Source organism: Grus americana, chromosome 12, assembly GCF_028858705.1.
Source record: "Grus americana isolate bGruAme1 chromosome 12, bGruAme1.mat, whole genome shotgun sequence".
In the NCBI taxonomy this organism is placed as follows: Eukaryota; Metazoa; Chordata; class Aves; order Gruiformes; family Gruidae; genus Grus; species Grus americana.
Window position 1 is genome coordinate 15,441,857 of NC_072863.1, and position 25,582 is coordinate 15,467,438.

Below are 25,582 nucleotides of genomic sequence, written 5' to 3' on the forward strand. Positions count from 1 at the left end.
GAGAGAAGGAAATGCTGTAAGTGATAACTTTTGAACATGACTGGAAAAGAGAATTTGATAATCTTAAGTTCCTATATGTTTTATGAAACCAAATAGCTAGGTGATTGCAAACCAGTGATTTGAGAGAGAAGCCCCTGTGCGAGCAGTGCTGTTGAACTCTGCTTTGGCAGAGTCTGAAGAAGGAAGGCTCCCGTTCATTTTGTGAGCCATGATATTGATATTTTCCTTACTCAAAATTTTCATTTGAAAGTTGGTATATCTTACCTTGAAAGTCTTGGAGAGAGAATGTTTTTGCAATGTTTGACTTAAATCAATCTTCTTTTAAAAGAACATTGCTTAAAACTTAGATCTTTTTGGGTTTAATACAAGCATACCCATTGTGTGTTATTAAACTCTTTACTTTCAACATGAATAAACATTTGCCCTTCATAAATCACAGATGACACTGAAGAGAAATTTCTGCATCAGCTAGTTCATCTGCAGTCCCAAGTGCTGTGTTATTCCTCCTAGCTTTACTTGTTGTCTTTTTTTCTTATTTAAAGTAGCTCTTGAGTCACTCATGCCAAGGTGTTCAGTATTCTTCAGTGGCACATAACACAAACCAGTCCACTGCTTTCTTCAGACCTGAAATATTGACTTGAGATTTCTCCATATAGCAGGAAATTCTCCCTATGAATCTGTAACTTTGTGGTTTAGACTTCTGTAAAGATTTACTCCTTTAGTGGGAATGAACAAGATTTGTTTCATTTGTCTTGAAAATTAGTCTCTTATTCTCTTTCATGGCAATGAGAGAAATGCTGCTTCTTAAATTTTCCTTTAGTCTTCTAATTTTTTTCCTCCTAAATGTTTATCATTCTGTATCTGTGTTTGAGACCCTTGTCATACTGAATGCAAAGTTATTTTGACACATCAAGCAGTTGCCATATGTAGTCCTATCATAAAATTTGTTTGAAGAAGGACCTTTTCCATCTGAATAGGTAGCAGCCCATGCAGTTTGCATTAATTTCTTCCTTTATGATTTTTAGAGCACTACAGATTAAGATATATCCTAAACATTTTGAGTGTTTTCAAATTTCTAACTCTTTTTCCTATAATGTATCAGGTAACCTGCTTGTGAATAAAATACCTAGTGGTCCTCAGTGGAACAACAGTTCTTTCATTTCAGATCTACAGGATTACTTTCCAATATAAAAGAGGAGGGATTAAAGGCTTATTGTACGTAGCTGATGGTAAACTCAAGGGGTGAGATGGAGAAAAGTAACTACTTGGGTAGAAAGTGAAAGAAACATTTTAAATATATGTTAAGCACATATACAGTAGTCTGTATTATCCAATTCATTGCATGTTAGAGTGGGAAATAAAATTCTTAAATGTCATCATCATCTTTTTTTTATTTTGTCTTTTCTCCAAAACGATTTATTGTCCTGTAACAAGAGAAATAAAACATATGTTGAAGACAGTTTGGGGTGGGTTAGGACAGAATGCTGTTAGAGCTCCTTAAAATGGATTGCTTTGTGTCACCAGTTTCACATTAGCTAATGTTTCTATGTTTGTATTCTAGTATACTTGCATAATGAATGTAAGGTTTATCTCCGAGGAGTATTTATAAAGAAGTACGTGGGTGAAATGTATTATTGCAATGGGAGTTAATGAAATTGCTGAGTTTTCCTGAAAATAATGACTAAATAAGAAAAAAAAATCTTACTGGAATCTTTTCGTTATTTCTTATGTCTGAGTTTCTTCCTTTCCATGCTGCTTAAAATAAAGTTTAAAGTAACTTTACCAATTTTTTATTTCAGTTTCCTGCAGCCTTTGAATTCAATGAGTTATTTTTGATCACCATTCTGGATCACCTTTATAGTTGTCTCTTTGGGACTTTCTTATGCAACTGTGAAAAAGAGAGATTAAAAGAGGTAAATAATTAGTGTAATACACATTCTTCATTTGTTGATTTTATATGAAAATTATTAGAATCCAAGACCTAAGAAAATTTGAGTTGTGTTTTTGGATACATTTGTCATGTAGTCTTGAAAGACAATGCAGACGTGAAATTTCATGGTATGAGGAATATTTACTGAATGCCCTGCTATTAAATAAGGTGGCACTTATTTTTCTTTAGGTATTATCTGTTCAGGGGTTTGAAGGTTTTAGAAAGTCCTCTTTCAGATACTTCTTGCCAACATATACAGATTTAAATAATCATTATCAAATTATATTAGCATTTCTTTTGCTATTTCCAAAGGAACTCCTATGGATGACTTTGCAGGTCACTTAGGACATAATTAGATGGAACTTACGGTTGAACACTACAGAAATTTAAAATATCTGAATGAATGAAGTTAGGACTCAATGAAATACTTTGAGTTTGGAGAAAAAAAAACATTAAAAGTTTGCTAATATTCCAGGTACACTTTTGCTTACTTTTGGCTTTGTTGGTTTTAATACTTCATATTTTTTAAAGCAAGTAACAGTTCCTTGCCATATTTAGCTTTGCTATTTTTTTTTGGTTTGTCTCTACTGCTTCTGTAGGGAAAAAGTTGCATGTAAATGCCACAAGATGGAGCTGAATAACATGTTCTCAGCAAATGCAGGGTTTCCAGACAGCTTTCTTTCATCAATGAATAGTCAGATGCAATTCTCAATAAAGAAATGCAATTTAAGACACAGCGGTAGTAGAAACACATGCTTTACAACACTGAAGGACTGTAAAATTGCAAGATGAATCTGATGTAAGTTCAGATTTCCAATCTTTGATCTAACCATGATTATGCTGATTACATTTAGAATAATACAACTTTCAGAAGTGCAAATAAAGATAAAATAGGCATTTTAAAGCATAATATCAATTGATAGGAGCAAACAGTGTGAGCGGGAGAATTGAATAATTATTTTTCACTGATGCTATTTTGGATCTTCCAGACTACATATCTCGTCACAGATTTTCTTCTCAAAGCTGATTTAATTTTTATTTTTTTTTAAGTTGGTCAGTGTGTAACCATGTATTTAAGCAGCTGTAAACATTGCTGTAAGTTATGAGCAGTACAGCTTTCTTTTGCTCAACTAGACCTTAGTGTCTCTGAAAATAATATGCCTGAATCTCCTTTCTCAGCCTTGGACCAGAATAAGCTTTCAAATGTTTTGCTAAAGTTTTAAGGCTGTTTAATGATCAGGACTGGGAGTGTTCTCAGAGTACTTGTAATTTTCTAGTAGATAAGGTAAATTTCACAGACTAAATTACTGATGTGTAGATATTAGCTACACATTTTAAGGTTTTGCAATCCATATAATTTTTTTTTTTTTTTTTTTCAATCAGGAGGTAAGCACAAAGACTGTATCGCTGTGGTCCTATATAAACAGCCAGTTAGATGAGTTCACAAACCCTTTCTACGTAAACTATGAAAACCATGTCCTGTATCCTGTTGCCAGTCTGAACCATTTGGAACTATGGGTGAACTACTACGTCAGATGGAACCCAAGGATGCGGCCTCAGGTATGAGCTTTCACTTGACTTTTATATTCTAGTGAAGAGCAGAGAGATTAAAAAAAAATATTATTTTTCATAGTGTTGAATGCAGCATTTAATTTCAAAAGTGCTCATCTGTTGCACGTATTTCAGCTGATAGGGAAAAAGGTGATTTTTCTCGAAGAAGATGCAGGATGTGTTCAAACTTGGTAAAATGACCTTTTCATTAAAGTCACCAGTAGACTTGGGAGTTACAGTATCACTTTATTGGCTTGTGAAAGGTAACAGATTAACAGTCTTTGTTGTCAGAAGATTACTTTTATAACACTTCTATATTACTTTGTAACACTGTTTAATAATTTTATTGCCTTAACCTTCTTGTAGAGTTTAGTGTACCTTTGGTTTTAATCATGTTTTGCCCTTTACCAACAATGATATAAAATATAGCAACAGTTTCTGAAGGAGTTGGACTGCGTACTGACTCATTTTGTAGGTTCTCTAAACTTAGCATCACATAGATGCTTGTTTGCAGTTGACCTTTACGGTTTCAAGCTGGCATGCTAAAGATTAAACACTCACTATACATGCTCCTTGATTCATCCAGTATTTGTTCTTATAAGTAATGTCTGCTATTCAGATAAATCTCTAAATCTCGTCAGACAAATACTCCATATGCTCTCATGCTTAGAAATCTGAAGAAAGAACATTCAGTTTGTGTCGCAACCATAATATATCTGAGGGTGCTACACCATCTCTTTATTAAGGTAACACTCCAAGGTACCCCCAAGCATATTATGATTAATTACCTGTATTAAGTGACTGCTCAAAAGCTGCTTTCATCTTCTAGCAGCTAAAATGAGATGTGAGTTTCAAATTTATTAGACACCCAGAAGTCAGAGGCTGTTGTAAAAGATGCTGTGCCAAGGTAAGTTTCAAGGACAGTACACTGGTAGACATCCAGGCATCTGAGAAATACCTTTTATGGTCCTGGAAAAGTCTGGATTGCGTGTTTTCTCACTGAGATGTTTCCTCTGAGCTGCTTTGTTTCCCTTACTTGTTCTATTTTGGTTGATGCAGTCCTGTGACTCTTAGGTACCTGTTAGGTGTTAGTATGTGTTAAAACTTGAAAGGTGATGTAGTTTAATCTTCATGGTTTTAAAGTAAAATTGTCAACTGCTTTTTAGCAAAATATCACCTTTCCCTTAGCCTGTTTGCTGAAAAACATTTGCATGGTTTATGCACATTTTTAGTATAATTGACCTGCAGCAGTGTCAGTTTATTACTTGTATTTAATTGAGATCTGTAGGCCCTGAAAGCAAGCAGGCTTTGTAAACACACATGAAGGCTGGTGCCGGTCTAAAAGAGATGAGAGTGGGGAAGAGACGACATGATGAGAAAATATCAGAACTGTCATATACTTAGTGGCAAGCCCTGCTCGCTGCCTCTCTGATGGAGAGCGCTCTGCCCGCTTCTGTTGGAGAGCACTCAGGCACTCTAGCACGTGTGAATCATTGATCTTCACTGGTCTTTGAGAACAGGTCCCTCAAATCAGCAGCTTGAAGGTAACAAAATTTGATGATCCTAGTAACTGCCTTACCTTTAGTACCACCTTCGTTTCTTCAAGAACTAATACAACTGCTTTGACTTTTTAGATCTACCCCATTAGCTTTGTCTTGTGCAGATACATCATGCCTTTCCTCTTGTCTCTGGCCTGAATTTATGGGATATTTGTGACAAATATTCGGAAGTGTTTCACATCTACTTGGATAAATTTGCTGCAGAAATTGCAGGGTTTTCTTGCAGAAGTGTGTTCTCCAATCTAATTATGAAAGCACAAACAAGTAAATAACAAACTTTGTCATCACAATATACTGAGTTTGCTTTCTTCTGTATTTGCATTTTCTAGTTTCACACCCTGGTAGCCGATTCAGTAATATTCAGACCCATTCAGTAACAGCAAAAAAGACAATCACCATTGCAAAGGCCAGCAGGTCTTCACTTATCTTCAGTGAAAAGATTTTTTAAACAGTCAGTGGATTTATTAAAAGAATAGGCATCTCTGCCTACTGAGAGAAGGTGATTTTGTTGAGTAACTTAATGTGGTTCTTTTGTTTTTCAGTTGGAATAAGAGAAAGTTAAATATTTAATGTTAATGTAGAGCGCTCTGATGAATAGCAATTCAAGGCAACCTCAAGTACTGTTTTATCAGCTGTAAAAACTTCTTTAGGAAACTAGAAAATGTTTATTGTTTTCTAGGAGCTCACCAAAAAGGAGACATGCCTAATTACATGAGTTTATGGGAAGATGAAGAATAGTCCTTTAATATAATCAGAAGGGGTGTTTGATCCCTATTATCAACCATCTTTATGTTATAGCAGAGGAAATTCGCAAGAGCAAAAGGGCAGGTTTTGGTTAGAGGCAATATTTTAGGTTTTCTAATTTCAGCTTTTATTAGTGAGTAAGGCTTGAATTTTTAAATGGACTGAGAGAAGTTAAACATTGCACTTCATTGACTTTTCTATTGGAAATGGGCATACATCACCTTTAATTGTTTTAATTTTAAAATTACTGAATGCTAACTGGATATAAGAATTTCTTTGTGCTTTGTTGTACTTAGTCTTCAAATATCTGTGTCTCATCAGATCTCTAACAGTACAGGAAAGTCTGATCATATTCATCATTGCACTAGGACATATATAGTTCAGAGTTATTCTTATGTTCTGTAAAGAAAAGATTGCTTATAATGATATATCTTCAGTTCTATCTACATTTTGTGGAAGGCTGAATTGGTGGTTTTGATGGTGTTTATTTGCATCAAGAGCCTCATTTTAGGATTACAGCTATATTGTAATAGATGCTGTGCCATTAGGTGACACACAGTCTCCTTCCACAGAGTTCAGTGTGGAAAAGTCAAGGTTAAATGTGGACATCCCTTGCAGATTCCCTTTTTGCTAAACTGTGCTTCAACAAGGTCATTCTAATTCTTAAGTGAAATAAAATGTTCCTTGGTTTCAGTTTGGAGGTGTTACATCATTATTGACTTCTTGTCCCAAGAAAATGAGATAGATTTTAGTCCTATCTTATTTGAGTTCATTGATTGAGAAGATTTTTCAGATTTGCCCTTTCCTCGGGTTGGAGAAATGTGTATTTGTATGCAACGTGCGGAAGATAAGCTCTCTCATTCTCTCATACGGAGGGGTGTGCTCTGTGGGTACCTGTTACTGGTCTTACAGATTACCCTACTGGTCTGGAATAGATAAGACTGTATGATGCTTTTGAATTATTTTCAGTTGATACCATGTATTTCTCTTTCCTACGTAGTCAGTCAGACCTCTTCTTTACACTGGTTTGAGGAGTTCTGGCTGCCAGATGTCAGTTAGTTATCTGCTTGGGCAACTCTGGAAGGTGGGGAGAACACAACAAATGATTTTCCTGAATAAGGCTTCTGCAGGGGCAGTATTTTTGAACTAATATACTTTTATCATTCATATATGCAGAGCATGAGTAAAAGTTCTGGTCCTTTCAATTCAAGCTGTACCTTCCTATGTGAGAGGCAAGGAAAAGAATGTGTTTTAGTCATAAAATTTACAGCCCATTAGGATATGTTTAGTTGGTTTTATGCCTTCTGGCAAATGCCATTTTAACCCTTGGAGTATAGGGCTTAAACTTATTTTCTTTTAATTGGTCTTTTTAAAATTTTTCTATGCCAGCTAATTTTTCTTCAAGTTCTGTTCTGGAAATTTGGCCACTGTGCTAGAGATAATATCATAGGAATCCCTATAAATTTTTCAAATTCATTCTTTCCTTTGTGTGTGTGGATTTTCATCCAGAATGTAAGGCTAGCACCATCTATAACCTAGGAATTCAATTCAGCTACTGGAATGGGATCATCTGCTAAAGGCAGCCTTCAGAGCTTCCACAAAAAGCTAGGGAAAGTCTGTTCACAGGTTAACAGCTGGCTTAAAAAAAAGGAAAGGAAAAGGTAGGGATAAATAACTTTTTGTTCAGTATATACAGAAATTATCTGGAAAGCATGTAAATAGGTTACAATGATTGCTGCTTTTTTTATGCTGCGTATGGAGTTGTAGAAGGATTTGATGTGTTGAACAGTTGAGTGATTAGATGTCAGCTGAACTTCAGTGTCAAGAAACACAAAATATTGCATATTTAAAAGAACAAATAAGAAGCTAAGTGTCACTGGAAAAATTGTTGAGAATAAACTGGAAAACATAATTACTGAGGTGCTTTGTCCTGCACATAACAGGATAGGACTTGCTGTCTGGCACGTTGGGTGTTTATATTATTTATACCTGCCTTCAGTCAAGTTGCCTGGTGTTTTCCTCCCTGAGCATGTTGACATTGGTTGTAATATTTTCAAGGTTCGTACATATGATTTAACACCATTTTGTGGCAGGACAAAGCCATTATATGGCTCTGAAAATGCTTGGCATTGCTGGTCCACAATCGATGGTCCTGAGTCCATCTTTTTGCATGAAAGAACGAGGCAGGAGATGTCAGGAGAAGGAATCGCCTTGGGTGTTAGTTAGCCGAGTGTTGCCCTAGTTACAGAGATTTCATCCCTGCATCTACTGCAGAGTTTCTTGTGAGACAAGGCAAGTTTCTTACAGTACCGGAGTTTTTCTCTCTGGGTGCCTAAGTCAAGATTTCTTTACTGCAGCTAACTTACATCTGCAAATAAAACTCTCAGCATTCAATTGCTATGGAATAAAATAAAGACTAACTGCTTATCCCGTGTGCTGGAAGAATCTGTAGTTATGTAAGAAGAAAAAAAAAAGATAGGTATCCTGTAATAAGCACAGCATCAGAACATGCACAGAAAGGGAGAAACTAGTACTGTACAAATAATGTTCATTTTCGGGCGTTTCTAACATATTTTGAAGAGCAAGCACTCAAAGCATTGCTCTAATCTATCAGATGTCTAAATTTAAATGGCCTGTAGGTTTTAACAAGCAATGGCATCTACTTGTAGCATGTAGACTTTCCTGAGTCTGGAAATCCTTGCAGTTGTTTGCACAAATCTCCGTTCCAGTTCCCACATGGTAGGATTCATAATTTCTGTTTGCTAGTCATTGCTTTTCCAGAAGGCCAAGGGGTTTTGCTTGGTTTCCCAAGAGCATACTTCTACAGTAAGTGTGGAAGTATTGATTATTATTGAAAATTGCTGTTTTCATCATTTGAGATTGCCTTTTCCTATGAGTATATTGTTAACTAGGTTTTAAAAGCAAGTCTGTCAGAGTTCCAGCTCTTCGTGTAGAGGAACAAAAAGCTCAAGTGAAAGATATTGTTGTCTTTCCAATGTACAGAGTTGGTTTTTGAAAAACTGACAGTCTTAAGTCAAGCAATGAATTTAAAATAACCATTTTCCTCTGCAGCCTTTCTTCCCTGTTGCTAAAATAGATAAAGTATACTCGCTGAACAAGACAAAATGCATTCACTGTTGAACAATTTTCATGTGAATGACTGTCCTTGAGCTAGTACAGTAATACACAGTAGATATCCATCCAATTAAGACTTGGCGGTACTGTAAGTGAGTAGCTATTATAATTTCTTTTATACCTATCCTTGTGTTGACAAATTTTGCTATCCAAAAGCACTCCAGAATCCTGAAGGATTACTTGGGAATGAAAACCTGAAAATCAATACTGAAAGTGAACTGTAGTAATTCTGTGAAGAGGAAGGTTTGAATTTTTTAGGAAATGAAGCTGTCTTATGTCTAGATGGTTTTTTTATTTGCTGTAGTGTGTATATTGTATAGCATAATTGTAGTTTCTATGTGGGTATAATTAAAAAAATCGACAACTTTATCTTTCCTCAAATCCTCACCCAGCAGGAATAATTTATTATAACTGTGAAGCGGCATGTTCTGAGAGGTAAAGTACACCAGGTTCTGCTTTTGATGTACGTGTGGATAATTCAGTTTAAAAAACGGTTTCATATCAATGGTATTTTAAGCAATAAAGAATGTTTCTTTAGCAGTGTTCGAAGTATTTTGCAGCTCATTATAGGCAGCAGGTACCTTATCTTTAAAGTGTAGGAAAAGTATCTGTTTTTGAATGAGATGGGCAGCAAAGCTAGCTAATCAGGAAAGTAAAACCCCACCCGTTTTAACGGGTTAGTTTGCAGGACCCTACAATCGGTTCTTTCTGAGTGAAGAACGTTACTTGGCTCACTCAATTTTGCAGCATTTTGCTATTTTTTACTGATTGGATGCAGGGTTTCAAGTATTGCAGGTATTCCTAGCAGAGTGAGAATTGTATCGTGTCTTACAGGGGAAAGAGGCTGCTCGTACCAGAAAGAAGAAACTCTCTGGAGAGACAAGGCAGCTGACAGTATTAAAGGCAAGGGGAGAAGCAGCAAGTAGTAGGAACAAAGTGCAAGAGTAGAAGATAGATATAGGTGAATAGATTGTATGCGAAGGGGGACCAGGTCCTAAGTGTAATCATGACTTGATGCAGAAAAGTTGGACTGGAAACTTAAAAGAATGTCGAAATGGGCAAAAATGCGAATTGTTAAAAGGCTAGAGAAACCTAAGAACTTCGCTAAATAAAATCATCCTGATGAGTTGATTTTTTTAAAGTTAATTTACAAAATATTAGTTCCTTAAGATAATTCAATGAGGGAGGGTAATGGAATAAAATAGGGATTTGAATGGAAAAGGATACAAAACTTGGCGAGAGCTTAAAACCAAACAAAAAGATGCTAGAATCATGGACAACTGGATAAATCTTTAAAGCTTATATGTAGTGGTATTGCTCAGGATGAGTAAAAGGAGTAGGGACACAGGGTTTGGGTAAGTGGCTGGAAAAAGTTGGTTATGGGTTAGGGAGGGGAACAATGTGCAGTCTCAGTCATATTCCTCTTCACTTCTGAGTCAATATTACAATAGCAATTAAAAGGGAAAAAAAAACCCCACTGAAAAATCTTCTCAGGGTGTTGCAGGTAAATTCTTCTCCAGCTTTTACAGGGCCAGATTTTTGGTTAATGCCTGGAGGAAGGTCAGACTTCCCAAGGATCCGGGCCCTTTTCCCCACTACTTAGTGCTGCTGGCCTGCTCCTTTCTCTGTTCCCTGCTTGGATTGTATTGCTAGCTATATTAGACGTAAATGCCAATTTTGTTTTGGATTGATCAACTTCTAATTGTTTTTAGTAAATTTTATGTGATTAGAGAAATCTAATTTTATTTCTTATAAATAGTCAAATGACACAATTTTTTGATGGGGTTAACCCACCAAAATCTGTTAAAATGCGGTACACACACCTTTATGTTTCTACTTTATTTTTTACTGGAATATTTTGTCAAATAACAGAAATGAAATTTAATGTTTTTCAGCACATTGGGGTAATAGTTTAAATAACATGTGAAAAACATCCTGAAGACCTCGTGAGCAATGGCCCAGCCAATTTTCCAGCTGTAGCCTGACAAAACCGCAGATGCGTTGCCGGGTTAGGTTTCATCTTTGTAGGTTCCTCTTGTGCAGCAGAAGTAGGTCTTTGCTTTCCCCTGGAGTATGGACAGAAATGATGGGAACCTGGCTGTAGTGGCCAGGTGTTGCCTAGCAGCAGTACTGCGATGGCACGCTGGGAAGCGGGTGTTACAAAGGAAAGGATGCACACCCTTCTGAAAATCTAGTATTGATACAGTGGAGTAGAGCAGCAAAAAATAACTTGAATGCGACTGGGTGGTGGGTCCAGAGTCATCTTTTGAGCTTCCACTCCAAATTTGAGAGGCAGGATGAGAGTAGAAAACAGTACATCTGCTGTCAGACTCCCAACAAATTCTTCTCAGTCAAATCAATTATATGATTTCTTAACAAGACTGTAATAAAAGCTTGCCATGGAGACACTACTTGTGCTGTGCAAGTATACACTTCTAGGGTTAAGGTGGTAACAAGATCTTTTAATAAATGATCTTCTCCAAACTTCTTGTTCCTTACAGAATCTGTCACTCTTCTGCTTCCTTTTATTCTAAACAGTGGCAAAGTAAAGGAGAACCTTGTTCACAGCAAGCCATTACAGGTGTTATTGTGGAGGTTGTTGGACCCATTCCTTTCTGAGGCAGGCTTTATCTGAGAGAGGAATCGCACGCTGAAATATAATGGCATGAAGTGACAAAAACGGAGATAGTTACTGTAAGAATTTGCGCAGGATGGTATGAGGAAACGCTGTCAGCAACAGGTCTTTAGGAAATGTGGAAATGAAATAAACTTCTGTCATTATTTTCATGAGTTTTGTGACTGAATTCATTTGAAGATACTTCATCCTCCTACTCATTCTCCTCCTTCCAAGATAGTAGGAAGCCGCATAGATCCAGTTCTATTTGGTTCTCTTAACGGTTTCATTTAAAAAAACACGTGACTTGAGATTGAGGCTTTGTTTGGGGCATTTCACCCCCTTTTCCCTCTAGCACCACTGTCTATCTTCCCATTTTTTTACATTTAAATTTGCTGCTTTTCTCAAAAATGGGGTGTTACAGTAGAAGAATTTAAGACATCTGGGAAAATACAGCTCTTCATACCATGATGCTTTTCAGGTCTTTGTATAAGAACTTCTATAATATTTTTTTATGTCTTTCAGCTGCCTATACCACCTTTTTCTTACCCCATGAGTATGTAATTCTAACATGGACCTTTATCATTAATAAATCAGTTATTGTCAGCTGCTTTAAAATACTCTGAAAGTGCTAAAGATTTCTCTAGACTGAATTTGACGAGTTATTTCATGAAATTAAAATATGTATGGGAATTTTAGTGTGTGAAGTCTATTTTTGGAATTTAATTGTTCTACATCAATGTGCATCTACATGTGTCCTGGTTTTCAGCCGGAATAGAGTAAATTTTCACAAGAAGCTGGGAGGGGACGCAGCCAGGACAGCTGACCCAAACTAGCCAAAGGGATATTCCATACCATGACAGCATGCTCAGTATGTAAGGGGGGAGCTGACTGGGAAGGAGGAGTCGCTGCTTGGGGACAGGCTGGGCATCGGGTTCTGCACGGTGAGCAAATTGCATTGTGTATCACCCGCTTCGTATATTCTTTTATTACTATTGTGATTTTCCTCTCCCTTTACTGTCCTAGTGAACTGTCCTTATCCCAACTTACAAGTTTTACCTTTTTCATCCAAAAACTGGGGGTGAGCGGCAAGCGAGCGGCCACATGGTGCTCAGCTCCCGGCTGGGGCTAAACCACAACAACATGATGCCGTGTTAAATGGCAATCAACAAGAATCTTTTCCTGAGAAAGACGTGACATTAGAAAACCAGTCGTGTTTACACTGCCATATGAAATGGCATGATGATATGTAGGTAGAACATTCTTGCAGTGTTTACATCTAACATGCACTTACTAAAAGATGGCCAACATTTTAAAGGTGACCACTTTATTTTTCCATTGTTAGGCCCTATTCTGCCTTGCTTACAGCTTTGCTGGATTTTAATGATTTGTATTGAGTCACCAAGTATGTGTGTCTGACTGAAGTGTTTTGTAAAACTTCATCCAAGAAGGCTCAGTTGCTTATGGGAATGTGACTAAGAAGAATGTTTTCCCATATGAAAATATTGGTATTGTAGACTTCTTTTGTTGGGGTGAGGGGCTCTTTTTCTGTAAATATTCCGTCTCTAGGGCAAATATGAGATTTTAGTAAGAGAGATTATGTTTCAGAAATGTGTCTGCTCATATCCTGGAAGAAATTCATCCAATTTGGAGGTCTGAGGCTGGAACAATCTCAGTGGATTCTGAAGGACTGAGAATAAATGAGAATAAAAGGACCGAGAGATGGATTTGATACAGAGTCTCTGAGAGTTGTGACTAACTGGGAATAGGAACTAGGAGCGAGTAATGCTTCAAGTATTGGAGGTCTTTGCATGGAATATGACCTGGGAAAGTAGGCAGGAGAGGGCATTGCTGCAGGCAAAGGAAGAATTGTCCCGTGGGTGAGGGAGAAGGATGCTGCTCTGGAGAAACCAAGTTTCTCCCTACCTTTGCCACAGGATTCCTCTGTTGGAAGGGACATCTCTTGGAGCAGAGTGTTCACCATGTGTGTGCTGCTTGTTTACTGGGTGTCCTGCTTGATACCCACGAGGCCGAATTGCAGAATTCCTATGTTCTCTGTTCAATCGATTTGAGATGCAAGGTATGCAAAATTAGGAGGTATTTGCTTCAGATCCTTGTCTGTAAAAGCGGAGTGTTAGTACTCCCATACCTCATTAGGGTGCTGCAGAAAGAAATTTGTTTCTTGACATGAGATGAAAGTACAGAAAAGGAAACCTAAGCATTTTAAGTTCAGAAGAATAAATAAAGGATGGGGTCAGACCCTGCAAAGAAAACTAAATATTGAATAACTGCTCACTAATTGAGTAGCATCAAACTGTGCACTGAATAAATGAGGAATACAAGGGGGAAGCTAGTATTTTAATGTTTATTTAACCAGACTTTATACAGATGTACAGCAAGGCCGAATTGAGTTTGGAGAAGTAATCTTCATTCTGACACCTATTTTTTTGAAAGCGTAATTTTGCAACCTTAATATTGAAGAGTTTTTTGTGTAATTCGAATATACACAGACTTTTAAAATGTCATTATTGTTATTTAGCTAATTTATTTAAAGACAGTCTTGTTCTTTGAGATAGATGCATGGGGAGAACAGCACTTGTATCAAAGTTTGAGCGTGTGTCTTGTTGAATTAGGTTTGGGGGGGGAAGCAGAAGAACGATTGAGATGTGCAGTCACTCTTTTCCTACTCGGAGCACTTTACACAGCGTGCCAAGTTCTGCAGCGGCTTTTGTGTTGTGTATCCTGAAAGGATTTGTAGAGGGTTCCCCAAAAGCCAGTTGTATGGAACTGCTTTTTATGAGCTTTTGAGCATTGTGCAGTGGAACACGCCATCTAATGCCCGTGTGAAAGGTGTCGAAGAGAAATTGGCCTGTTATGCTGAATCATGATTAAGCTGTGCAGAAATCAGGTGTACAAATCTCCTGTGACCCAGGGCTTGCGTGACTAATGATACCAATGGTAAATCACTCTGTTACAGACCTAAGTGTTTCAGGAAAATGTCTTCATAAGGAAGAAATCTGAAGTGGGAGTGTATGAGGAAGGGATCTTTCACTTGAGGAAAGAAAAAAAAAAGGGGGGGGGAGTGCTAATTCCAGAAAGTCTTGGTCTTCAGTGAAATTTTAATTTTCCATAGTGTGTATTACAGCATCTTGGACAAACTTCGTCACCAGATTCAGTTTTGCCATGTTTTTAGGTGCATACATTTTCTGTAGACCACCTCAGAAAAAGGAGATTGGCTTTCTGGAGGGGGTGCTTTGTGTTTGATTAGTGAAGGAGGCTGTTGTCTCTAGACTTGTGGCCTTGCTTGCTGAACAGTTTGTATGGTGGATGTGGGAGAAGATTGCAAGAAGGGAAGGAATTCATTGCATAGACAAGGCAGGACTTCAGGGTCATTGGGAGCATGGTGCTGTGCCGCGGTTGTTCTGCTGAAGACCCAAAAAGTTACGCTTTTAAAATTGCTGTAAATGGCATGCTGGATGAATTGATGACTCCCAGGGTACTGGAAGCAGCACTTTGTGAATACACTGAAGTTTCTGTTCATGGGCTAAGCCACAAACACGAAAAAAGCCTATGGCCAAAAAGATGTTGACCTAAACCAGACTGTTTGATGCCATTTTATTCTTTTAAGTTAGCACTAAAATTAGAAATTAAATGGTATTTTCCTGTTTCAGAAACACAAGTGTGAGCTTTTGAAAATTCCAAAATGAAATGCATGGATCTTTGATGAACTTTCTTTAAAAAGCCTGAATTGACAAAAATATAAATTGTGACTGAGTTGTGTGTTGATGGCAAGAAGAGACACGCTTTCTGGTTTTTGATTTCTTCTTCACATAGCACTGTGTGAGAATTTCATGCTCAGGTGTGGGTCCCAGCCCTGTAATCACTCTTAAGCAGCAGGAGGTGATCGTGCATGAATGCAGTTCCCCGGAGCCTGGCATTCCAGAATCCCAGGGTATAAATTACTTACAACGTCTAGCAATCCATAGATTTCCCATTGCTGCATTTCCCCACGATTGTCTCGCCAGCCTGATTAAATTATTTTCCCATCTTGCTCCTTCCAAAAGCTGTAAACAATTGGAGTTTATATGGGGTAAAATAAATTAAAAACAATTTACAGTCAAACATTTTTGGCCTTTCTGTGACATTTGGAAGAAGGGGAGGTCTCTATGTGCTCGTCTGAGATAACAGATCCAGCTGCAAAAACCAGTGTGGCTTCCATCCTCCTTTGGCCATGAGATAGTTCAATGTTCCAGATGCGCATGAAAAATGCCTAGAAGTCTGATGTGGAGAGGTGCATCTCTGCTGATTTTTGGGCACTGTCAGAAGCAGAGGCAGAAACCTTATCCACTTCTGCGAGAGGTTTATCAGTGTGACTCCGGGAGGTCCACCACAAGCACAATTCACTTGGCTGCTGCACTTTTCTTACTGACAAGCTGGAAGGGGTCAGACTCTTGGAAAGCTGCCTGGTTAGAAGAGTAACAAGATGCTCCATACGGAGCCAGCTTTGTGAGCTCTACTCTCTTTACAAAATTAAGTTCTGTCCCAACAGGCAGGGGAAATCATTCCCAGGAAAGGCATTTTAAGTTCAACTGAAAGTGGTATTGATAAGGGATAGGGGTACATCGACTGGAATGTGTATCCCATCAAGACCATTTGCAAATAGTCTTTTGAATAGGTTTCCTGCCAACTGTGGCGTTAGAAGGGGACAGTTTGCTGAAGTGTTTCATTTCAAATGACTAAAGAAATGCGTTCCTTAAATATTGATATACTGAACTTCATAGGTGTTGGATTCAACGTGTGACTGAAGGAAACAGTGGAAGCTTTGCTTGAGAAGATAACTCGCTATCAGAGTCAAAGTAAACCTTTCCTTTCTTCACCTGGCAGGTCCCAATCCATCAAAATCTTAAAGAGCTCCTCACCATCCGGACAGAGCTTCAGAAGAAGGTTGAAGATTTGCAGCGGGAAGCTGCTACACGATCCATTTCTTCCTCCTCTGATAGAGGTTCATCTCCTTCCCATTCAGCCACACCGGTGCACACCTCTGTGTGATGTGTAACAAAAGCCATGTGAAAAAAACCGTGTCGGGTAATACAGAGAGGAGGGTGAAATGCTTTTCCCGTCACAAAAGGATTGTGAGTGACTTGTAATTGCTATGATCTACATGCCTTACTCTGTGTCTGATATTATGATGAGGCCAAAAAGAGCTTCAATAGATGTGATGTATTTTCTTGTTGGCAGTTCCCACGTGTGTTTTGACATCTCTAGCTAAATCACCAATTGTGAAATTAAACTTTGTTTTGAGCAACTAACAATTTAACCATCCTAAAAAGGAATCCATCTGCCAAGCAGACAGGAAAATGCCTCTCACGCTGCCTAGGGTACCATGCCTGGTTGAGAGAATCAGATTAAATGCCACATGATGCTTACACAGAACACAGAACGTTTTTCTGAATGGGAGCTCCTTATTTCACTCAATAATATATATATTTTTTTTTTTTTTGGCTAGAGCAATTTATTTTTTTTAGGTAATTAATGCACTTGGAAATTGATTTTAAAATAAATGTTTTCCAGTGTAGTCAGTTTTACATTTTGACTAAATATGCCATTAAAAGTGGATGAAGTTAAGCCTGATTTATCAAGTATACCACACTGACTTGTCTGATGTAATATATTTGGTAAAGCATGTATTTTAGGTTTTTTAATGCCTTTTGTACAAGTTGAAATAAAGTCTTTTGACTGTTTAGCTTATTGTTCAGTTTCAGCCTCCTGAGCGAGGGGAAAACTTATTCATGTCAGAGTCTTGTACAAAGTAAAAGTTTGTTTTCTAGTAAATGGTAATATTTGGGGTTGGAATGACACCCAGCTGTGTAAATTGTATAGTCTGTATAGCTCCACATTTTGTTAAGCGTGTTTTCTTTTAAAGTGTACACACAAAATGCAAAGCTGTGTCCATTTATACACATGTGTATGTGATGTTAAACATATGCATACTCCCGTGGGCTTAAGCTGTAAATTCAGAAAATGGATCCTGCCTGTCCAAACTCTTTTGAAGACCTTAACTTGTAATGACTTTGTTTGACAAAGTTTTTAAATAATATGATCTTAATTGGTATTCTTGAAATAAAGCCTCTTGGCTTTTTGTTTTTTAAATTGCTGATAGCATTTTTTTCTGTAAAGTGAGTAATTTAATGGCGTTTTCATATAAAATATGCATTCCCAACTTTCTTTCATATCTCCCCCCCCCCAAATATTTGTATTGGAGAGCTTTGATTTCTAGAACATCCAGCCTTTTAAAAAATTATTCAGTGGCCTTCCCAGAAGGCCCAGAAATGCTGAAAATTTTCCCTGGATTGTTTTCCTTGCTGTGTTTCATGAGAATGTGATTCTTCACCTTAGGGCACTTAAATACTGCAGCTCTGCTTTTTGACTCGTGCTTGTATTGCTCCAAGTTCTGCTAGTGGGATTTAAGCCCCATTCTTAAGAGCCAATTGATTCTGTATGCTGATTGTGGGTTTTACCGTCTGTATTTGTTTATTACTGCGCATTTGTTCTTAATACACGATGGCGCTTTCCTGTTTCTCTGCATTCATATATGTAGCATATAGTTAATGAGTAAGGTGAGCCGCTGAGCACTTTTGCAACTTCAACTGGAAAAGCTCATGTGCTGTATCCAATCTTACAAGTTTAGTGTGCAGTGCAGGGTACTTCAACATGTCCTTTTTATTATGGTGAATGCTTTTTTATAATAGATACCTACAGGAACAAAGTTTAGGAAGGCTTGCAATGTTGCATCTCTTAATCAACCTCAGGCTTTTTAGAAATAGATGAAACATGTTTTCCTGTAAAAACGGTTCTGCTGAACAGTGTGCCAGCAGTGAATTTTACATTGCCAGAATACGTTGAGCTGGTATTGAATTAAACTCTTCCATACTTCGGATTTCCTTGACATTTTAACTGTATATTAAAGTAAAGCACATTATCTCTAAAATTCAGTGCTAAAGAAAATCTTTTGAAGTTTTCCTCTTTATTGCTGCTAACAATCACAACATTTTCTCTATAATTATTGTAAAAGTGATGACTGGATTAGCTTGGGCATTCTGAGATTTTTTTTTTAAAGCTTAGATTCCTACAGCTAAAATCTGAGAATTTGGTTTTGCATAGAAGAATACCAGTTATTTCAACTTACTGGCTGTTTATCCACAAGTTTCAACATAGCTCAGTGAGTCTTCTGTGATGGGAAGGGAGAGCACCGGGGAGGGGGCCTGCTGTAATATGTGTAAGCACAGCGGATGGGTTTGCGTGTACTACCGGGGAAATTTTGAAAGGTATTATATAGCTCGTATATGCTAGTTAAAGCATCGTTTTAGATTGAAGAGGTGACTGTCTCTGTACTCAGTCTGATTCCTGAGAATCAGATTTTTGCCTATTGATTTAACAACTAATTCTGTCATTATGTTTTATTTTTTAATAAGGCAGCACTGAACTGGTTGAGGAAAGAGCAGAACCCTGTTCCCTGTCTGATGCACCTTGGACAGAACTATTAACTTCTGATTGACAAGCTGGATCTTCTTTTGCTTTTGTTTTTGGTTTTGATTCTGCTGAGTGTAAAGAGAACGTGCAAAGACAGCAAGCAGTTAAATCTGACCTATAGGATTTTCCTTTTGTCCCAGAATAGGCTGAAGCCTTGGTAACCAACTGAAACATTTTTTGATTGTAAAGTAAGTTAAGTGAATCATCAGCATCAGACACTTTGCCATTTTAGTCCTGTTTCAGAGCTGAATTACACTTTTTCCTCCTTTGTAGATAAAAGTATTTTTGTTGTTGTTGTTGTTTCAGTAAAATGGAAGGCTTTTAAAGCTGGTAAACACGCTTATCTGTCTGGTTTTGTTCCCTGCATAGGCAGCCTTCCTTTCAAGGAGTTAAAGCTTTAAACAAGAAGTGTTTGATTTTTCTCTTATTTTCCAAGAAAAGCTGTACTAATTCATATGCTGCATGCAGTAACACCAGGAATGGCTGGTTCTCTAAAAGCTGGAAATAAGGGATCAACAACTCCCATTCACTGAGCCCCACAGCAGAGGACAAAGTAAAATGGACAACTTAGAGTATTCCCCACGTGAAGTATTCATGTTAAAAAGCAAAAAAGAATGTCCATTTGCTGAGAAATCTCATCTGCTGAACTAAGTGGGTGTCATATTAGAGATCTTTTTACTGCCAGATCTTGTGCAGTTGGGAAGAGAGAATTTTAGTTCTACGAGTCAGAATTAGCTAGTTTGAAACATAAACCACCTTTTTTGACCGTGAGACAAAGCACTGCATCATTATACAAAGGTCAAAAGCTTAGTTTGTGCTGCATGGGAGATTCATCTATTGGATGTGAAATTCCAAAGAAAACTGCAGGAAACCTGGGGCAGCCAAAAGAACAAAAACCAGCCGTGCTGAGTGCAGCCAGGGACGCTGCCTCGACTTTAGTTGCTGGGTGACCTGAGGAGAGGGTGTGCGTGTGTAAATACTTAATTTTTACTGTTAAATCAAAGTTTTCATAATGATACTTGTTTTCTCACAAAGTCCAATTGGTTTTGTTGTTTTTTTTAAATAAAGTCTTTAGTGTAGTTACAGAAGAGGCGATGTACAATAAGGATATAGCCCATCTTGTGCAGTTTACTTTCAACATGAAAAAACCCCACAAAAAAATCAAGTCTAAAATGTCTTACTAGCCAACTTGTTTTATTCAGTGTGTTCCAATGGTAGTCAAATTCTGATTTTTACCCCCATGATCCTTCCATGCACATTAGCAAAATGGCTCTTAGGTTTTCACAGCATAACATTCAACCTTCATTTGATCGCTTCTGCATCAGCAACCAATACGCCTTGCTTTTAGGTATGTCACTCGATGGAAAGGATTCTCTAATTTCACAATACCATTGTTTCTGAACTTCATTTCTTCCTGAACCTCCTTTGTTGCAGAAGCAAATTTTTAAAGCCTTAGCCTGTCGACTCATCTTACTTTTTCAGAATTTGAAATGGTATTACGGACTAATTCCGTTTTCATCACAACAAACGAGTAATTAAGAATGACAATATAGCACTTGTAAGGGTTCCTTAGCGGGGTTGCATGAAAATGACTGAATTTCTAGTGCCAAAATATCTGAAATTCATGTCAGAGTATTCTCAACTGAAGAATCTAAACTGAAGAAACTACTACAGTATTGCCAAAGGAAAATGCAAGTGTGGTGGGTTGAACCTGGCTGGGGGCCAGGTGCCCACCAGAGCCACTCTCTCACTCCCCTCATTCACTAAACAGGGGAGAAAAGGCATAACGAAATGCTTGCAGGTCGAGATAAGGACAGGGAGAGATCACTCACTAATTGTTGTCACGAGCAAAACAGACCAAACTTAGAGAGGGAATTCATCTAATTTATTACTAGGCAAAACAGAGTAGAGGAATGAGGAAATGAAATCAACTCTTAAAACACTTCCCCCCACCCCTCCCATCTTCCCGGGCTCAACTTCACTCCCGGCTTCAACCTTCCCCCCCCTCAGCGGCACAGGGGGACGGGGAATGGGGGTTACGGTCAGTTCATCTCACGGTGTTTCTGCCGCTTCTTCATCCTCAGGGGGAGGACTCCTCTCATCGTTCCCCTGCTCCAGCATGGAGTCCCTCTCACGGGGTGCAGACCTTCAGGAGCAAACTGCTCCAGCGTGGGGTCCCCCACGGGGTCACAAGTCCTGCCAGCAAACCTGCCCTGGCGTGGGCTCCCCTCTGCACGGGTCCACCGGTCCGGCCAGGAACTTGCTCCAGCGTGGGCTTCCCACGGGCCGCAGCCTCCTTCAGGTGCCTCCACCTGCTCCGGCGTGGGGTCCTCCACGGGCTGCAGGTGGAATCACTACACCCCCTCATCCTTCCTCCATGGGCTGCAGGGGGACAGCCTGCTTCACCATGGCCTTCACCACGGGCTGCAGGGGGATCTCTGCTCCGGCGCCTGGAGCTCCTCCTCCCCCTCCATCTGCACTGCCCTTGGTGTCTGCAGAGTTTCTTACATCTTCTCACTCCTCTCTCCGGCTGCAAAAGCTCTCCCTCTCTCTCTAAGTGTTTTTCTTCTTCTTAAATATGTTATCACAGAGGCGCTGATTGGCTTGGCCTTGGCCAGCGGCGGGCCCGTCTTAGAGCCGGCTGGCATTGGCTCTATCAGACACGGGGAGCTTCTAGCAGCTTCTCACAGAAGCCACCCCTGTAGCCCCCCCGCCACCAAAACCCTGCCACGCAAACCCAACACAGCAAGTAATTGATAGAATAAACAACAGGAAAAGAGCTAGTTAAATTCTTTCAATTCTGTTTTCTCTCTAATTGAGAAACCTCTTCTGAATCATTTTATTAGAAATAGCTTTAGTTCAGCTGAAGAAGCGAGGTGTGATAAGAAAAAGGGCTCACAGCACTGGTACTACAGAAACACTCAGGGCAGCTGTTTTGGACTCATGAAAAAAAAAAATAATCCCAATTTCCCAGTGTTTTATGGCCTTTTTTTATAAAGGATGAGAAAGTTCATGCCACATATACAGAACCTAAGTGAAGGATTTTTAAAAATTCCATATCCAGATTTAAAGAGAATAGATACTAATTAAAGGAAAGTAGTTAGAGAGGTCAGTGCTGGGTCAGTTGTTTCAGAACTTGGATCACTACTAGGAAAATACCCAGGAATCTTCAGTTGCTATAATGCCTAAAATATAGATGAAATATAAACTCCCTGTTTCTCAGGGACTGGTCTGAGAGTTCAGATGGAGAAGGAGACAGACTGCAATAAAAGAGCAATCTGAGCCTTTACAGACATTTAGCACATTAAGACTTTGACTTTTGTCCAGTTTTGAAGAGGAGACCGAGTTTAATTTCTTTACTGCAGTAGTTGTCAATATTTGCCTATCTGAAATCCTAAAGAGATCTTGAATTCTGTTACTGTAAATTTTTGAAAAAGTGCTCCCTTTCACTGTGCATTTATGGTTTTCTACATACCTAGAAATTACACTAAGGTGTATGTACTCACCAAAGTAACAGAAAAGGCCTCGGAAAAAGGAGCAACTTCTGAGTTCTAAAAACTGGGTAGTTTTTTTTTCCAGTGAAACAGCATTTTTTATTTTTTTTTCTTAAAACTGCAGTATTTGTGAATTAGACCCGTGTTTCTCCTATGTTCTAGTGTCCCAAAGGAGGGGCAGGCGCTATGTTCTTTAAGCAATGCTGGACACTCCATTGCACTGTCCGCTAGACGAACGGGAATGGCGGGATGACAGAATGCAATAACCCCCGTGATCTGCGCCTACAGGAAACACGGTCATCGGCAAAAGGAGAAATGGAATTACAGCCGCTTGATCTGAGCTAGGAAAACGGCTCCTAGTGTTCATCGCTGCCGTGTTGTAACGCTTCATCTACAATAACTTTCTAAAAACATTTTTCATGCTACAGCTTTCAAACGTGTTCGGCTAACAACAAAAAACAGGCGGCGGTTCTTGGGAAGGAGATACGCAAACTCAGCTGCGCAGCTTCGTCGGCACCTGAGCTGCGGCGCGTGACAATCCGAGTCCTGCAGACCACGTTTCCTCCGTGAAAATCCTCCTCTGGGAGTAAGCAAACACAGAGTGCATCCCATCTCTAGTTCCTCTGCTTCCACTCTCTGAGCAGCCAATAATTACGTATTTTCGGTTTCTAATCCAAACACATTCATAAAACAAAGCTGCAGTAGTTCGCAGTGGTATTGTGTAGCCTAAGTGTTCCGAGTACACATGAGGCACCGTATATCCCTACCACTCGTCTCCCTTATAAAACACTGTAGCTGTTCTGCTGGAGCTAGTGTAAGGCTTTAAAAATGCAAGTGTTAAAAAGAGCATAAAGAATTGTGCAGCTATTGCAAAATACTTAACCATGTTACTAGGCAATTGCCTTTCAAATGGAGCTGTTAGGCAGCAGTGCTCCTAGGCTGAGTCACCTCCCGGCAAGGCCTTCTCTAAGTCGTGTCTACCTGAAAGCCGTGAATTTCTACATCAAACTGAAAGGCTTTTTTTTTTTTTAAATACACATTCACAAAATACGGGATTTGCAAAACAGTACAAAATGCACACATCTCAGGTTTATATATAAATAGTGAGTACCTCTTACACCACGTAAAGTGAATTTTCCTTCACTTGAGGGCATGCTTTTTAGGCGATCATTGATTTGAATAAATGTATCGGAAAGCGGCAGTATCCACATTTTAGCGGAGATAAACAAGGGGTGGGGAGGGATTAGAAACAAACACAAATTCTTGCAAGATTGTGAAGGTCAGCTCTGGGTACCGGTTCCACAGCGCCGAAGGGACAACGTCGTGTGAGCACTCGCGCGGGTTCGCAGCGCTGTCGTGGCGGCAGCCCAGCGTCCTGCTGAGCACCGCTTGCAGCCCCACGCTTCCCAGAGAGCTGCAGGAACCCCACGCAGGACGGCGATGGAGGACCCATCCTCTCAGGAGATTCTGCCTTTTTCAAAGGTTAGTCGGTGGCACAAAGGACGAAGCTTTATGTCCTTTTTCTGCCTCGGCTGCCAGGGAGTGCTCTCAATAGTTGCCGATAAAAGGAGAAGGTGGGGGGACTGCATCTTGCTAAGCTTGACTTCTCTTGCGGTAGTGAGCGTTACAGGTCTTAACAGATACCTACTCTGTCTATTTTCTTTTGTGTGAAATCTGTAATTTGTTCTAGTGTGAATGAGATCTGAACCTGTCCTTCAAAGCATCCAAGCACACAGAATGTTCACTTTGGTGACAACGTAGGTATCTCCCGTCACACCAACCGTATCGCTTGGCACCTTCAGCTCCACTCTGATCTCAAGCATAGCCAAGCAGTCACATGGTATTTGCTAAAAGCGAACACTGCACACACTGCTGTTACCCGTGTTTATGACTTGGCGTGAAAATCAGGTCCTCTTACACGGTTAGGAGCCCAGCGCTGCGTGGTGGTGAAGCATCCTCAACTCCGAGCTTCGGAGCAGGGAGTCACCTGCCCCAGCCCAAGGCCCCGCCTGAGGACCTACCCATAGGCACTTCATTTTTAGGTGTAGCTACGCTGAGGACCACAATCTACCCTCAGGAAATGTGCAGTTTTCATCGCTGCCGTTGGAAGTGACGTGCCCACAGCTGATGGCAGAAGTTGGCTGGAGGTGCTTTACAAAGGGCTTTGAATGGTTTGCTTTGGATTGCTATGTACAGGCACTTCGCCGTCCTCCTACCTGTACGCTCCTCTGCTCCTTGGAAAAGGCCTCGTCCCTTAATTGAACATTGACCGCTCCTGAAGCACCTTCTGCTGGTTTGCATACAACTGGACATCAAACCTACAATGTTACTTCAATGTAAACATAAACCTCTTTACAAAAAATAAACACATACTACCACTCTAACCCTAAAGCCTAGAGCAATAAGAAGCCAGTTCAAGCCTAAGTACACATTAAATAGCTTTGGAGTCAAATTAAATAAAAAGCTAAATTACAAGCACGTAAGATCTCCGTTTGCTGCCGACTGATTCTTTTCTAGCCCTGGGTCGTGCTTTACATCTTCGCGCCGTCTTGTTTTGGTGGTTCTGCTGACTGGGTTTCCAGTACTGAATATTTAACTAGGGAGAAAGAAAAAAAAATCATGAGTACAATAGTACCCGAAGGAACCGGAGTGCGAGCAACGGGTGCCCAGTACTGGCTGGCTGTATGTGATGTTGGAAAAGCCTTTGCAGCAGCCTTGATTAGCTGTCACTGAAGGAAGGATCATGCTTTTCTTGTGTAAGACGCTCTTGATGGCTGAAAACATGAAAGCTAAATATTAACTGCCATCGTTTGCAGCATGAGCTCCTTGGCTTCCTACCATGGCTTTCCTTTGTGTGCAATAAAGCGGGAAAAACACTGCATTGGGTGTTTCACAAAAAGCTGCAGCATCACCTAAGCGGTGTCTTCATCAAAGAGACACAGCAGCTCAATACAGCACGAGGGACTTTCAGAAGTCCCTCAGTAAAGCTGCTTTTGTGGCCAGACGCAGCCAGGGTAAGGAATGC

At 39.4% G+C, this 25,582-nt stretch overlaps 2 protein-coding genes across 6 annotated transcripts in view; one reads left to right on the plus strand and one right to left on the minus strand.

The window, feature by feature from the left end:
- The window catches only part of MTMR1 (myotubularin related protein 1), a 41,355-nt gene extending 21,957 nt beyond the window's left edge, over positions 1–19,398 (plus strand). For 4 of the 5 annotated variants that reach the window (XM_054839317.1, XM_054839320.1, XM_054839319.1 and 1 more), the window contains 3 exons: positions 1,800–1,913; positions 3,314–3,490; positions 16,418–19,398. In XM_054839317.1, the coding sequence (XP_054695292.1) occupies positions 1,800–1,913; positions 3,314–3,490; positions 16,418–16,582 (456 nt within the window). In that variant the 3' untranslated portion in view covers positions 16,583–19,398. Of the gene's footprint in view, positions 1–1,799; positions 1,914–3,313; positions 3,491–11,420; positions 12,117–16,417 lie in introns of those variants that run through there. The other variant, XM_054839322.1, reaches the window with a different exon arrangement.
- Positions 19,399–22,440: 3,042 nt separating this feature from the next.
- The window catches only part of CD99L2 (CD99 molecule like 2), a 31,953-nt gene continuing 28,811 nt past the window's right edge, over positions 22,441–25,582 (minus strand). The window contains exon 10 of the mRNA XM_054839710.1: positions 22,441–25,153. Within this exon, the coding sequence (XP_054695685.1) occupies positions 25,089–25,153 (65 nt within the window). The 3' untranslated portion in view covers positions 22,441–25,088. The remainder of the gene's footprint in view (positions 25,154–25,582) is intronic.